Below are 13,889 nucleotides of genomic sequence, written 5' to 3' on the forward strand. Positions count from 1 at the left end.
TCTGCTAACTCAACGGCTAAGACTGCGGCACAAAGCTCTAACCTGGGTATAGTGTGCTCTGGTTGTGGTGCGAGTTTGGCCTTTCCCATGACGAAACCAATGTGGCACTGACATTTAGAGTCTACAGTTTTGAGGTAGGCAACAGCGGCAATTGCTTTGACAGAAGCATCTGCAAATACGTACAGTCTTTGGCTCTGTATCTCAGTAGATGGCACAGGGGTGTACGGTCTTGGCACATACAGGTTGGATAGTGCCGCTAACGAGTTCTTCCACTCTTCCCACTGGATCCTCTTATCAGGTGGCAGAGGTGCATCCCAGTCAGATGTTTCCCTAGTTAAGTCTCTTAGTAGGGCCTTGCCTTGTATAGTAACAGGAGCTGCGAAACCCAAGGGGTCGTACAGACTGTTGATGGTAGACAGGACGCCTCTACGTGTGAAAGGCCTTTCTTCCTGGCTGACCTAAAAGGTGAAAGGGTCTGATTGTAGATTCCAGAGAAGCCCGAGGCTGCGTTGCACTGGTGCGGGGTCTGACCCCAGGTCCAGGTCTCTCAGACCATTACATAGGTCCTGAGAAGGGAATGCTTCCATGAGTTTTTGGCTGTTTAAGGCTATTTTATGAAGCCTAAGGTTCGAGCAGGCAAGCATGTCTTGGGCTCTCCTGAGAAGACTGATGGCAGTCTCATTTGAAGGCATGGCTTTTAGACAGTCGTCGACATAAAAGTCCTTTTCTATGAATTGTCTGACATCTGCTCCGTATTCTGCTTCTCCTTGCTGAGCCGACCTTTTGAGTCCGTAAATGGCGACTGCAGGGGAAGGACTGTTGCCAAAGATGTGCACTCTCATGCGATACTCTGTGACTTCTTTAGTAGGATCATTGTCTCTGTACCAGAAGAATCTTAGGAAGTTCCTGTCTCTTTCTCTCACAAGGAAACAATGGAACATTTGCTGGATGTCAGCGATGAAGGCAATGGAATCCTTAAGGAAGCGCATAAGTACGCCCAGCAGTTTGTTATTGAGGTCTGGTCCTGTCAGTAGAACGTCATTCAAGGAGACATCATTAAATTTAGCACTGGAATCAAACACGACTCTGATCTGGCCTGGTTTCTTAGGGTGGTATACTCCGAACATGGGTAGGAACCAGCATTCTTCAGAGTCTTTGAGAGTGGGAGCTAGTTCTGCGTGAGTTTTCAAAAATCTTTGACGTGAAGGAGAAAAAGTGATCTTTCATCTCTGGTTTCTTTTGCAGATTATGTTTGAGAGAGGAGAAACATTGTAATGCCTGATTTCTGTTGTTCGGTAGACGTGGTCTGTGGGTTTTGAAGGGAAGAGGTGCGACCCAGCTGTTGGTCTCATCTTTAATGAGTCCCTTGTCCATTACCTCTAAGAACAACTTGTCCTCTACCGACATTGCCACTTGGTTGTCCTGCTTAGTTCTCTGGAAGACTGTGCACCCTAACTGATCCTCATAGCTTCCCGACACTATACTGCTGTCGTGAGTAAAGTCTATTAAATGATCATGTAGTTGGATGCTGTGTGGCAGTTCCCTGACATGGAACTCATTGTTACAAGGTTGAAACAGAGATGGACGTCCTTTCTCCAATGTATTTGTCAGCATGCTTGACACAGAAGATGGGGTGTGCATGCGTCCCAAGCATACATTGCCAATTATGACCCATCCTAGGTCTAGCCTTTGGGCATAGGGAGCATTGTGGAGTCCATTGATATGACGTCTCACTTTATGAACCTGCAGGATATCTCTCCTCAACAGCAGAATTATCTGGGCCTGATGGTCGAGTTCCGGTATAAGGTGTGCTATTCGTTTTAAGTGAGCGTGATGGATTGCTACATCTGGTGTAGGGATTTCAGATCTGTTGTCTGGGATCTGGTTACATTCGATGATCGTAGGTATCGGTAGGCAGAATTGTCCGTCTAAAGACTCGATCTGGTAGTCAGTAGCTTTCCTGCCTGCTGTTGTCACAGTACCTGCACACGTCTTTAAGGAGTAGGGAGTGCTTGGCCCTTTGATGTTGAATAGGTCAAAGAATGTTGATCTAGCCAAGGATCGATTACTTTGATCATCCAAGATAGCATACAGTCTTAGGGTACCGTCACACAGTACAATTTTGATCGCTACGACGGCACGATTCGTGACGTTACATCATCGCACAATTATTGCTCCAACATCGTAGATTGCGGTCACACTTCGCAATGCATGGCGCTGAAGCGATAATTTCATGACGTATTTGCGATGTAGAAGTCGTATGGGACAGTCGTACGGTCGTGTCACACAAGACGATTCAGAGCACATTTTGCATAATCTGTGCGTGACGTTGTTCATTAGGGGCGTGTTGTGCTGCTAGCTAGTGTGCTGATAGGCCACAGGTTCTGTGCATACAATTGGTTGGAAAATTTGTCACCTGAGCGCTATTGTTCCCAATGCCACCTCACTGCTTTCAAAATTTCCTTTCTTCACTTCGTACTTGGACACTTGGTGGACCTGGACATCGGATTTTTGTACTCAGAATATACCACGCTTTGCGCCGCAGCTTCGATGTATGTAAACCGCTTGGGCGTGGTGGATGGAACGCTGTATGGTCGACATGAGTGCTTCGTTCCGCCGCTGAAGCGAAGCGGATGGTACGCTGTTGTGACTGGAGGGCTACAGCGTGGCAGATGGTACGCTGTATGGTCGGCAGGAGCACTTCGTTCCGCCGCTGAAGCGAAGCGGATGGTATGCTGTTGTGACTGGTGGGCTAGAGCGTGGCAGATGGAACAATGTATGGTCGGCATGAGTGCTTTGTGCGGCTGCTTGTATGTATGTGGTGGTTCGCTGTTGTGGGTTATGGTGGCCTAGGGCGTGGCAGATGGAACAATGTATGGTTGGCATGAGTGCTTTGTGTGACTGCTGTAGCGAAGCGGGTGGTACGCTGTTGTGGGTTATGGTGGCCTAGGGCGTGGCATATGGGAAAATGAATGCTGTTTTTCAAAGTGGCGTTTGCACCTCTGTGACCTTTTTTTTATTTTTTGTCCACCTTTCGCTGTTGCTGTTTTAATATACTATTTGTCAAACGTCTAACTTTATTTTTTTTTATTTTTACAGATGTCAAATCGTATAGAATTTATACGCGAGTTCCTGGAGATCTACCAGTCTTTTCCATGCCTTTGGAAGATAAAATCGCCTGAGTATTCAAACAGGGAAAAGCATAAGGCCGGATATTCAAAGCTGATCGAATTATACAATCTCCATGCACCGGAAGAGCAAGCCACAGAAACAGTAGTAAAGAAGAAAATTCAGGCGCTGCGCACGGTCTGGAGGAAGGAGCTCAATAAGGTCCTTCACAGTTCCAAGTCTGGGTCTTCAACAGAAGAGGTTTATGTCCCGAAGCTATGGTATTTTGATTACCTGAATTTTCTTCGGGACCAAGAGGTGCCACGGTCATCAACGTGTTTCCGGTCGTTGGCATCCGTGGAACCGACAGTACCTCAGAACCACGTCGAGCTGGACTCACAAGTAAGTACATCTTTGCAGCACTGTTTCACCAATGTGGCCTATAATTCAATATTATTTTTCAGCATTTTCTCCATCTGATTATACCATGAATTCGAAGTTTTATCATTTTTCTGTACAGACCATAACCCTGTCGCTGAAAAGTATTACATGGCGACCTTCTTAACCCATACCATCTATATATAGCAACTTTTCACATGTATACGAATATATATTTTTTATGCGGTTAGGGTGGTGTACCTCGTTTCTTTTTTGTTTATAATATTTTCCTTTTTTATTTTCTCCCTAGGAGGAGAGTGCACAGGACAGTGCACAGGACAATGCACAGGACTGCTCCACAAGTCAAATAGTGGAGGCTGCACCTGCACGGAGTCAATGGAGGCAGGGTTCAAGGAAGCGGAAAGCCATCTCGGACGTCTCCCATGAACTGTTGAGCATGGCCAAAAAGGTGTTGACGCGCAAAACCAGCCCTGCTTTGGAGGGTTTTGGACTCTACATCGTGGATAAACTTTCTACAATGGAAGCAAGGCAGCGAACTTTAACCGAGCGTCTTATTTTTGAGGCTGTTAGTAAGGGATCGGATGGCAGTTTGGATGAAAACACACGGTTGGTTTCTTCCCGTCCAATCGAGCGGCCAGAGTCCGCATATTGTCCACCATATTGGCCACAAACACCAGTACCCGTGTCCCACTTTGGCCTGTCACCCCAAAACTCATACCCGACAATGCCGTCTCCCATTTCTTCGCCCATCAGGCACCTTCATGTTCGCAACGAAGATTCGGTGTATCACGATTTGTGATTTTTTTTTTTTTTGTTTTCTTACGGATTTTTAAATTGTAATGTTGTTAAGAATTGGTTCATAATAAAAACTTTTCATTTAACTTCACTCTCAACAGCTTGATTGGTGGGATATATATATATATATTTTTAAATTAAACTTTTTTTAGCTGTACAACACACAACCTAAAATGTTCAGACACTTGGTTTCTATTTTGGCCCTGCCGCCAACTGTTGGCACATGTCCCGAAGCTTCTGCAGCTCCCCCATTGCCACATTCTGCTGCTCCTGAATCCGCGCCATAGTGTGGATAAGCCTTTCTATTCCGGCTTCCAGATCCTCCTTGTTCACACTGACTTCAGCTGTGGGTCAAAAAACATAACATTAATAACACAGTAGTCTCCCGATGTGTCTTTGCTTCTGTGAAGGAAAAAAACAAAACTGTCAGCATATATGGCAATACTGACTGCGGGGGCGGGGGAGGGGGGGGGGGTTTGGGGGTGAAAGAGGGGGCCTGCAACCAAATCCAAATCACTTTATTGTGGGAACCTACTAGGATGTTGAGGCACGGAGGGCACTTCGGGATCAGAGTCCATGTCGAATGCCTCGTGCTGTCGGCGGCGGCGCTGTTTCTTTGCCTCTGTGAAGGTTAAAAAAAAAAGGTCTGTCAGCATATATGGCAACACTGGCTGCCGGGGGAGGGGGGGGGGGGGAAAGGGTACCTGCAACCAAATCCAAATCACATTATTGTGGGAACCTACTAGGATCAGTTGTCGTTGACCCGGAGGGCACTGGGACAGTTGACCCGGAGGGCACTGATCCAGAAGAGGCTGTGCGGGATGCCTCGTGGCGGCGGCGCTGTCTCTTTGCCTCTGTGAAGGAAAAAAAAAAAAGCCTGTTAGCATATATGGCAACACTGGCTGCCGGGGGAGGGTGGGGGGAGGAGGGACCTGCAACCAAATCCAAATCACATTATTGTGGGAACCTACTAGGATCTGGAGGAGTTGACCAGGAGGGCTCTGGGACATCAGAGGCGGTGTGTGATGCCTCGTGGCGGCGGCGCTGTGTCTTTGCCTCTGTGAAGGAAAAAAAAAAAAAAAAAAAAAAAAGGTCTGTTAGCATATATGGCAACACTGGCTGCCGGGGGAGGGGGCGGGGGGGGGGGGGGGTTAAGGGGACCTGCAACCAAATCCAAATCACATTATTGTGGAAACCTACTAGGATCAGTTGTCGTTGACCCGGAGGGCACTGGGACAGTTGACCCGGAGGGCACAGATCCAGAAGAGGCTGTGCGGGATGCCTCGTGGCGGCGGCGCTGTCTCTTTGCCTCTGTGAAGGAAAAAAAAAGTTCGGTCAGCAGTTAGCTGTGCCACATAGTACTTTTCACCGTTCATACTGCCCCATAGCTGTGTCACATAGTGGCTCTGCAACGTTCAAACCGTCCCATAGCTGTGCCACATAGTGGCTCTGCAACGTTCAAACTGCCCCAAAGCTGTGGCACATAGTGGCTCTGCAACGTTCAAACTGTCCCATAGCTGTGCCACATAGTGGCTCTGCAACTTTCAAACTGTCCCATAGCTGTGGCACATACTTTTGGGTACCTGCGTACTGACCTCTGCGAATCTCCTGGCGAAGCTCCTGCAGGCGCTCTGGGCTTTTGGACTTGAGATCGCCCCATTTTTTAACAATCTGGGCCTTGCTGCGAGTTATCCCAAACCGCTTCCTGAGGCCCTCAGACACCACACGGACAACTTCCTCCTTGTGCTGGTTGCGGTGCAGCACCAGCCCTGTTGTTTCGTACTGCATCCGATCCATTGTTCCAATAAGGAACTTGAGCTCTGGGATGCCCATAGGAGGATCACGGCGACTGGCAGCCATTATCAGGATGTCAGGGAACCAAAACAAGCTAGCGCAGGCACGCCGGAACGCTGTAACGTCATCACGCCGTCATAGACCACGAGCGTACATTACGTGCCGCTCCGGCGTTATATAACCATCCTTCGAACGGCATTTACTATGTGCATTCCTTCCGTACCGCTCAGCCGTCACAAATGTGACGCTGTCCATAAACGGCAACGCTATTGCGATGCCGATCGCGCCGCAGGACGGCGGAGTCAAGCTCCTCCTCTGGGCGTTGCCGTTCAGGGTCATTCAATCTAAAATGGCGGCGAGATTGCGTTCTGCTCCTCTGGGGCAGCCAGAGCTCCTTTTTTTTGTTAGCAAGATGGATGCCCTGGATTATGAGGGTCTGGAGAGTCGCCCTGCCCACCCAAACATCCACAAGCGGGAAGTGCTTGGCCGCATTAGCAGAATGATGAAGAGGAGGTTTGGCGTCCGCCGCAGTCAGCTTCAGCTGCGGAAAAAGTGGGCTGACCTCCGCTACAAAACGCCACAAATTTTTGTTGAGTTGCGTGCGGAGGCAAGGCGAGGCAAGTACTAGTATGGGGGGATTGGGAGATGCACGCTGTCAGGAGGGGGGGGATTGGGAGGGAGGCTTGCGCTCATGGTTGCCAACGTGACCTCAAATGAATTTAAAAACATGCCCCGTTTTTGTAAAATTTAGTTATTTTCCAAGCAGAATATGCGTTGTCCGTGAGAAAACTTGTCGGGTTCCCTAATCTCAACCACCATCTTGAAATTATTAAGATGTCCGTAATTTTTAGTTTCTCAATTTACCAAAAATATTATCGGAGGAGGTTGGCCTACTGATGAAATAATACGTTTTCCAAAGACAGGCAGACCATTGAACACCAGAGCCCACAGAAATGTCAGAGTATCGCACCCCTGTAAAGTGTGATCTCTATTTTATGTTTCAGTATATTGTAAGCTTTGATCTGCCGCACTCAACATTTGTGTGTAAACATTGCGATTCTTTACTTTAGGTGTAGAGAGACAGCGGCGGAAAGTGATACCAGCCATTGCCACCAGTACCCCATCTTCTGACACCAGTGGGAGCCCACAGTCCGGGACATCACGTAAGTTCACAATCATTGATTGCATTTTTTTTAACAGCATACGGGACATAACAGGGTAGCTGAAATATTTGAAGACATTACCGGCGCAGAATTAATGACCAGGCGGCCTACCACACCTCCACCATCTGTTGCGACCATGCACCCTCGCACCCCTGTGAAGTGTGATATAAATTTTCAGTTTCAGTATGTTGTTAGCTTTGATCTGCAGCACTCTACATGTGTTTTTAAAGATTGCGTTTGTTTACTTTATGTGTAGAGAGACAGCGGCGGCAACGGATACCAGCCATAGCCAGCAGTACAACACCTTCCGCCACCAGTGGGAGCCCAGAGCCCGGGACGTCACGTAAGTTAACAATCATTGATTGCAATTTTTTTGTACCTGCATACGTGACATAAGAGGGTTGCGGAAATATTTGAATACATTACAGACGCAGTAATGACCAGGCGGCCTACCACGCCTCCACCATCTTTAGAGAGCAGGCGGCCTCGCACCCCTACACCACCCTCAACACCTCCCTTCCGCCACTCCTCTTCCTCCCCCGGGTCGGCGGCATTCTCCCCAGAAGCTACCATACGTAAGTGACCAAAACAGCGAGCGCTTCCCAACGGCATGTTCCATAGTTAACCAGATCTGTTATTATTTCCTTTTAGGTGCTGCAGCAGTGGCCAGATCGCTGGGATGGGAAGTAAGCAGCTCTGGTTCTGGCAATGAGGAACCGGCGTCCCTTCTCCGTAAGTATCAAGATAATACGAGTGGTTATCTGCGGGATGTCACAATAGACAACTAAAACTGTAAAATTTAATAAAATAAACATCGCCCTGTGGGGCCAGACCAAATTGAAATTTACAACACACTAAATTTGGTCCTGCCCCAGAGGTCGAGATGTATTTTCAGCGGAATCACCGTTAGTTCTCCAACCTCTTCTATCCACAGAACCGCCCACCGTGAGAGAGCTCATGGCGAGACAATTGCGCCTGGAGCGGACAGCAGCGCTCCTGCAGCAGACAGCAGCGCTCCTCCAGGCTCAAGTAGAGCAGCAGGGCGTGACGCTGCGACACCTGTTGGGCCGTGGAAGGAGATAATTTTTTATTTTTTTTTTTGGTTATGTAATATTTTGTTGTTAAATAGTTAAATACCAAGAAATTGTTACAAAAAAACAAAAAATCTTCGCATTCTTTCTTTAATGTTTACCGAGCTATAAGGGCTAACAGCACCATTTTATAGGCATCTCATTTAAAGTAATTTAGAGAGGTTTATATGATTTAAAATACGATTATGTGTGGGTAAACCATTGATTGGGTGCATGCATGGCAGAGCTTGAAATGGAAGGAAGTCGCCATTTGACTTTGGAATGCAATCTAGACCGATCGCTGTAACGTACTATCCCGTCAATGGGGATTATCGAGTCACAGGACACCTTGACGGCATAGGACGTCATATGAGTTGACCACTTTATCTAAACTGAACAACCAAGAATTACGGGAGTAATAAGTACAATTTAATTTTATTACACAAAAGACAGTGACCTACTCGCCATATTAAATTGTGGACACGAAAGCATAACCTACATATTGTTGAGTAAACAGCAAAGCAAAAAGAAATATTTTTTTATACGGCGCGATCCTGCCAGGGTACAGCTCCAGAACCATTAAAGTACTGACAGTATTTTTCGCGACAGTCCCTTGCATCGTCTGCCAGATCCAAGTGCTTGAAGAGCTGTTAAATTATCAGGTTGTGTACGCCATTCCCCGGGCACAATATCTCCGGTTCTTGGGTCCACTGCATCAATAAACGAAGGAGGAGAATAGGAGCTCGTATCATGACGTCTCAGGAAATTATGGAGCACACAGCATGCCAAAACCACAAAGTCTATAGACGGCAGCTTCAAGTTGATAGCTGTGTGGAACACTCTAAACCGATTTGCCATAATCCCAAAGGCATTTTCAACCACACGACGAACCCTTGACAACCGGTAATTAAAGATTCTGCGCTCCGGTGTGAGTGTTCTCTGTGCAAATGGCTTCAGAAAATGTGGATGAAGAGGGAAAGCTTCGTCTGCGATGAAAACAAAATTGAGGTTTGCTTTTGTGTCTTCATTTAGTGGCAACTGCAGTTGATTGTTCCTTAAGCTTTCCCCAAATGAAGTGTGTTCAAAAACTCCACCGTCGGAGACTCGACCATTCATGCCAACATCCACATCGACGAACTCATAGTTCGCATTGACAAGGGCCATGAGGATCACACTGAAATATCCTTTGTAGTTGAAAAAAAAGGATCCAGAGTTGGCTGGTTGCGTGATGCGCACATGCTTTCCATCTAATGCACCACCACAGTTTGTAAACTGCCACAGCTGATCAAAATCGGAAGCAATCCTCTTCCAGTCATCCGCCGTCTTGGGAAACTGCAAGATGAGAAGGAAACATGTACAAATTAGGTCAAATATATTGTTGTGCACATACACTCTCGTGGACATCCTAGAGTGATTGAGGCGCAGTATGGATTAGTATAACAAAGTCAACAACCCTGAGTATGCAGGTAGCCATTTTATCAGATGGCTTCGGTGACTGAGAGGGGGTGCTAAACAATTTATCGAAATTATATAATCAATAAAATAACGTTGGGAGCAGCAAATAAAAGAAGGGTGGCGCAGGGTTGGAGCAGCACATATCAGAATGGAGCCGCAAAATGGTTGCATCACATGTCAGAATGGAGGCGCAGGATCACAGCAGCACATGTCAGAATGGGGGCGCAGGATGGGAGCAGCACATGATAGGATGTAGAACATATACCAATAGAAATGCGCGCAACCAGGGCGTAGAACGGGTTAAATAGCTAGTATAATATATCGACATAACACAGCAGCCAAAAAAATATAGTAGTACCTCCATATAATGCCTTAAGCTGTGCACAATGGCCTCGCATGTCTCCGGAATCACAAAGCTCAGGAAAGGTCTGGAAACAGCTGCGGAAAACTGCAAATCCTGAAAAGACCTTCCTGTTGCCAGGAACCGCAGTGTCACCGCCAACCTTTCATCCACGGGCACGGCTGCACGCATCGGCGTATCACGCCTTTGTATGAGTGGCGTAACAGCAGACAGTATTATCTTGAAGGATTCCTCTGACATCCGAAGGTAGTTTCGGAAATCATGAGGGTTATTGTCACGTAACTCTCTTATGAGACCCATGTGTGACAATGTGGATCTTTTCCGCAGCCAGCTCCGGGTCCACATGCGACGTTTTCGTTTAGGACGTCTCTCCTCTTGGAGACGTGCTGCCTCAAACACCAGGGCAGCAGCAACAACAGAACTCTCATCGGAAGTGAGCATAGTTCCTAAAAAGAAAACAAACGTACAATAAATACACGTGCTTACAAAACAATGTTTTGACCATTGATCTAATAACTATATATGTTACTACTGGCATTAAATGGGGCAGTCAACCATCTCGATCTGTAAAAGGATTAATTAATTGGGCCACGCTACAGCTGTGTACCTGAGGTTCTCTGGCCTACCCTACTCTCCATAAAGGAACAATCGACCACGCTCCAGCGTTTATCCCCGTTGAAGCGCAACATCTGCTACGCTGTAGCGTTATACATACCTTTTGCGGTAAAAGTCTGTAGTTATAGTAGTTATAAAAGTCCAGGGAATCCAGCGAATTTAGGAGTTCTGTTTCCAGCACGTGCTACAGAGAGAAATGAATAGAGCGCTCGACAGCTCCGGTTTTATCCGCTGGGAACAATTGTCCTTTGTCTGTCGAATGAGCGCACAGTATTGTACCGCCCAATCAGCACACGGGAGGTGGAGGATTTAGCGCTCCTACGTAGCCAGCTCCTCCGCCCTTTACATCGTATACAATATCGTGCACACCTTTGTTACACCATGCGATCATGCCACAACAGCGGGACACTAGACGACGAAAGTAAGTTTCAAACGATGTGCTACGACGTACGATTCACAGCGGGGTCCCTGATCGCAGGAGCGTGTCACACACTGCGATATCGTAACTATATCGCTCGAACGTCACGAATCGTGCCGTCGTAGCGATCAAAATTGTACTGTGTGACGGTACCCTTACAGCTTGGTCTCTATGGCCCTTCGGGTATACTTTGACGAGGCATATTTTTGAACAGGACCTTCTGTCTATTGTCCCTTTGCAGACCTCGGTGCATTGTGAAGTGATCTCTGGCGTAGCTGTATCAGTGTTCCTTTCCTCCCCGCCATGCTCACTGTCAGCTGGCGTGTTTTGTGTACTCCATGGAGCTGGGCCAGGGTGTAGAGCGGTGTTATGGTCTGTGCATTTTACACTGACCTTGCAGTCCTTGGCAAGATGAGCTGTGGACGAGCAGCACTTGTAGCAGATACTGTTTTCTTTCAGGAAGCTTCTGCGATCTGGCATAGATTTTCCTCTGAAGGCTTTGCATTTCAGGAGAGGATTAGGCTTCTGATGAAGTGGGCACTGCTTGTCAGGGTCCTGCACCTTTGTTTCTGATTGGGAGCAGCCAGCAGACCTGTAATTAGAGCCTGAAGAAGAAACATAAGTCTTGTGTACTGCCACAGATGTTCTGCGTGGATTTGCAGGTGGTGATGGTGTGGCATATGGTATAGTTACATAGTTACATAGTTATTAAGGTTGAAGGAAGACTATATGTCCATCTAGTTCAACCCATAGCCTAACCTAACATGCCCTAACATGTTGATCCAGAGGAAGGCAAAAAAAAACCCATGTGGCAAAGAGTAAGCTCCACATTGGGGAAAAAAATTCCTTCCCGACTCCACATACGGCAATCAGACTAGTTCCCTGGATCAACGCCCTATCAAGGAATCTAGTGTATATACCCTGTAACATTATACTTTTCCAGAAAGGTATCCAGTCCCCTCTTAAATTTAAGTAATGAATCACTCATTACAACATCATACGGCAGAGAGTTCCATAGTCTCACTGCTCTTACAGTAAAGAATCCGCGTCTGTTATTATGCTTAAACCTTTTTTCCTCCAACCGCAGAGGATGCCCCCTTGTCCCTGTTTCAGGTCTATGATTAAAAAGATCATCAGAAAGGTCTTTGTACTGTCCCCTCATATATTTATACATTAAAATAAGATCACCCCTTAGTCTTCGTTTTTCCAAACTAAATAGCCCCAAGTGTAATAACCTATCTTGGTATTGCAGACCCCCCAGTCCTCTAATAACCTTGGTCGCTCTTCTCTGCACCCGCTCCAGTTCAGCTATGTCTTTCTTAAACACCGGAGACCAGAACTGTGCACAGTATTCTAAGTGTGGTCGAACTAGTGACTTGTATAGAGGTAAAATTATATTCTCCTCATGAGCATCTATGCCTCTTTTAATGCATCCCATTATTTTATTTGCCTTTGTAGCAGCTGCCTGACACTGGCCACTGAATATAAGTTTGTCATCCACCCATACACCCAGGTCTTTTTCATTGACGGTTTTGCCCAGAGTTTTAGAATTAAGCACATAATTATACATCTTATTACTTCTACCCAAGTGCATGACCTTACATTTATCCCCATTAAAGCTCATTTGCCATTTATCAGCCCAAGCTTCTAGTTAACATAAATCATCCTGTAATATAAAATTGTCCTCCTCTGTATTGATTACCCTGCAGAGTTTAGTCTATAAATGCACGGATGATTGACCTCGTGGAGACCAAAACATCCAACACCGCGGAGACACCATCACGTGTTTCTCAACGCAGTGATCCAGAACACTGCCCCCAAATATGCAAATGCAAGTAGAGGAGCTGCGGAGACACCATCACGTGTTTCTCAACGCAGGCAGTGAATAGCCAGGCCTTTCACCGGGAAGGAACAACCAAGGGAAGGGCAGCATCCAATAAAGGAAAACATCCAATAAAGGAAAACCACCTATGCCAAGCATGGTATCCATCCACAGACAGCTGTTTCGGGGTTTTTGCCCCTCATCAGTGTGGAGTAGGAAACTGGCTATCAGGAGCAGTGCCTAGTAGAAAGTCTATAAAGGCACGGATGATTGACCTCGTGGAGACCAAAACATCCAACACCGCGGAGACACCATCACGTGTTTCTCAACGCAGTGATCCAGAACACTGCCCCCAAATATGCAAATGCAAGTAGAGGAGCTGCGGAGACACCATCACGTGTTTCTCAACGCAGGCAGTGAATAGCCAGGCCTTTCTGCCTGTGTTGAGAAACACGTGATGGTGTCTCCGCAGCTCCTCTACTTGCATTTGCATATTTGGGGGCAGTGTTCTGGATCACTGCGTTGAGAAACACGTGATGGTGTCTCCGCGGTGTTGGATGTTTTGGTCTCCACGAGGTCAATCATCCGTGCCTTTATAGACTTTCTACTAGGCACTGCTCCTGATAGCCAGTTTCCTACTCCACACTGATGAGGGGCAAAAACCCCGAAACAGCTGTCTGTGGATGGATACCATGCTTGGCATAGGTGGTTTTCCTTTATTGGATGCTGCCCTTCCCTTGGTTGTTCCTTCCCGGTGAAAGGCCTGGCTATTCACTGCCTGCGTTGAGAAACACGTGATGGTGTCTCCGCAGCTCCTCTACTTGCATCTGCAGAGTTTAGTGTCATCTGCAAATATTGAAATTCTACTCTGAATGCCTCCTACAAGGTC

The 13,889-nt window shown here is 47.0% G+C and overlaps 2 protein-coding genes and 1 long non-coding RNA gene across 4 annotated transcripts; 1 reads left to right on the forward strand and 2 right to left on the reverse strand.

Moving 5' to 3' along the window:
- Window positions 1–3,012: 3,012 nt before the first annotated feature.
- LOC138681624 (uncharacterized) lies at window positions 3,013–4,393 on the forward strand. Its single transcript, XM_069769288.1, has 2 exons — window positions 3,013–3,510; window positions 3,797–4,393. The coding sequence occupies exons 1-2, from the start codon at window positions 3,100–3,102 to the stop codon at window positions 4,304–4,306; spliced, it is 921 nt and encodes a 306-aa protein (XP_069625389.1). The 5' UTR covers window positions 3,013–3,099; the 3' UTR covers window positions 4,307–4,393.
- Window positions 4,354–5,176, reverse strand: LOC138681625 (uncharacterized). The gene is made up of 3 exons (XR_011321945.1): window positions 5,046–5,176; window positions 4,838–4,924; window positions 4,354–4,646 (listed from the first exon to the last, which is right to left on the reverse strand). It is a non-coding gene; the product is annotated as an uncharacterized lncRNA (long non-coding RNA).
- A 3,335-nt stretch (window positions 5,177–8,511) lies between these two features.
- LOC138681626 (uncharacterized) lies at window positions 8,512–12,185 on the reverse strand. 2 transcript variants are annotated; one of them, XM_069769289.1, is made up of 3 exons: window positions 11,572–12,185; window positions 10,143–10,591; window positions 8,512–9,661 (listed from the first exon to the last, which is right to left on the reverse strand). In XM_069769289.1, the coding sequence occupies exons 1-3, from the start codon at window positions 11,681–11,683 to the stop codon at window positions 8,909–8,911; spliced, it is 1,314 nt and encodes a 437-aa protein (XP_069625390.1). In that variant the 5' UTR covers window positions 11,684–12,185; the 3' UTR covers window positions 8,512–8,908. The 2 variants fall into 2 exon arrangements, with proteins under 2 accessions (XP_069625390.1, XP_069625391.1); XM_069769290.1 differs by having other exon boundaries at window positions 10,861–12,185.
- Between the last annotated feature and the right edge of the window lie 1,704 nt (window positions 12,186–13,889).

This window comes from Ranitomeya imitator, chromosome 5, assembly GCF_032444005.1.
Source record: "Ranitomeya imitator isolate aRanImi1 chromosome 5, aRanImi1.pri, whole genome shotgun sequence".
Classification (NCBI taxonomy): Eukaryota; Metazoa; Chordata; class Amphibia; order Anura; family Dendrobatidae; genus Ranitomeya; species Ranitomeya imitator.

What these genes read in the sequence shown, in the direction of transcription:
- LOC138681626 (XM_069769289.1), bottom strand. Translation starts at nt 11,683, where the DNA reads ATGCAAAGCCTTCAGAGGAAAATCTATGCCAGATCGCAGAAGCTTCCT. An exon ending in ATCTTGCCAAGGACTGCAAG is followed by an intron (nt 10,592 to 11,571) that starts GTCAGTGTAAAA and finishes TTTTCTTTTTAG; the next exon opens with GAACTATGCTCACTTCCGAT. An exon ending in GCTTAAGGCATTATATGGAG is followed by an intron (nt 9,662 to 10,142) that starts GTACTACTATAT and finishes CTCATCTTGCAG; the next exon opens with TTTCCCAAGACGGCGGATGA.
- LOC138681624 (XM_069769288.1), top strand. Translation starts at nt 3,100, where the DNA reads ATGTCAAATCGTATAGAATTTATACGCGAGTTCCTGGAGATCTACCAG. An exon ending in ACGTCGAGCTGGACTCACAA is followed by an intron (nt 3,511 to 3,796) that starts GTAAGTACATCT and finishes TTTTCTCCCTAG; the next exon opens with GAGGAGAGTGCACAGGACAG.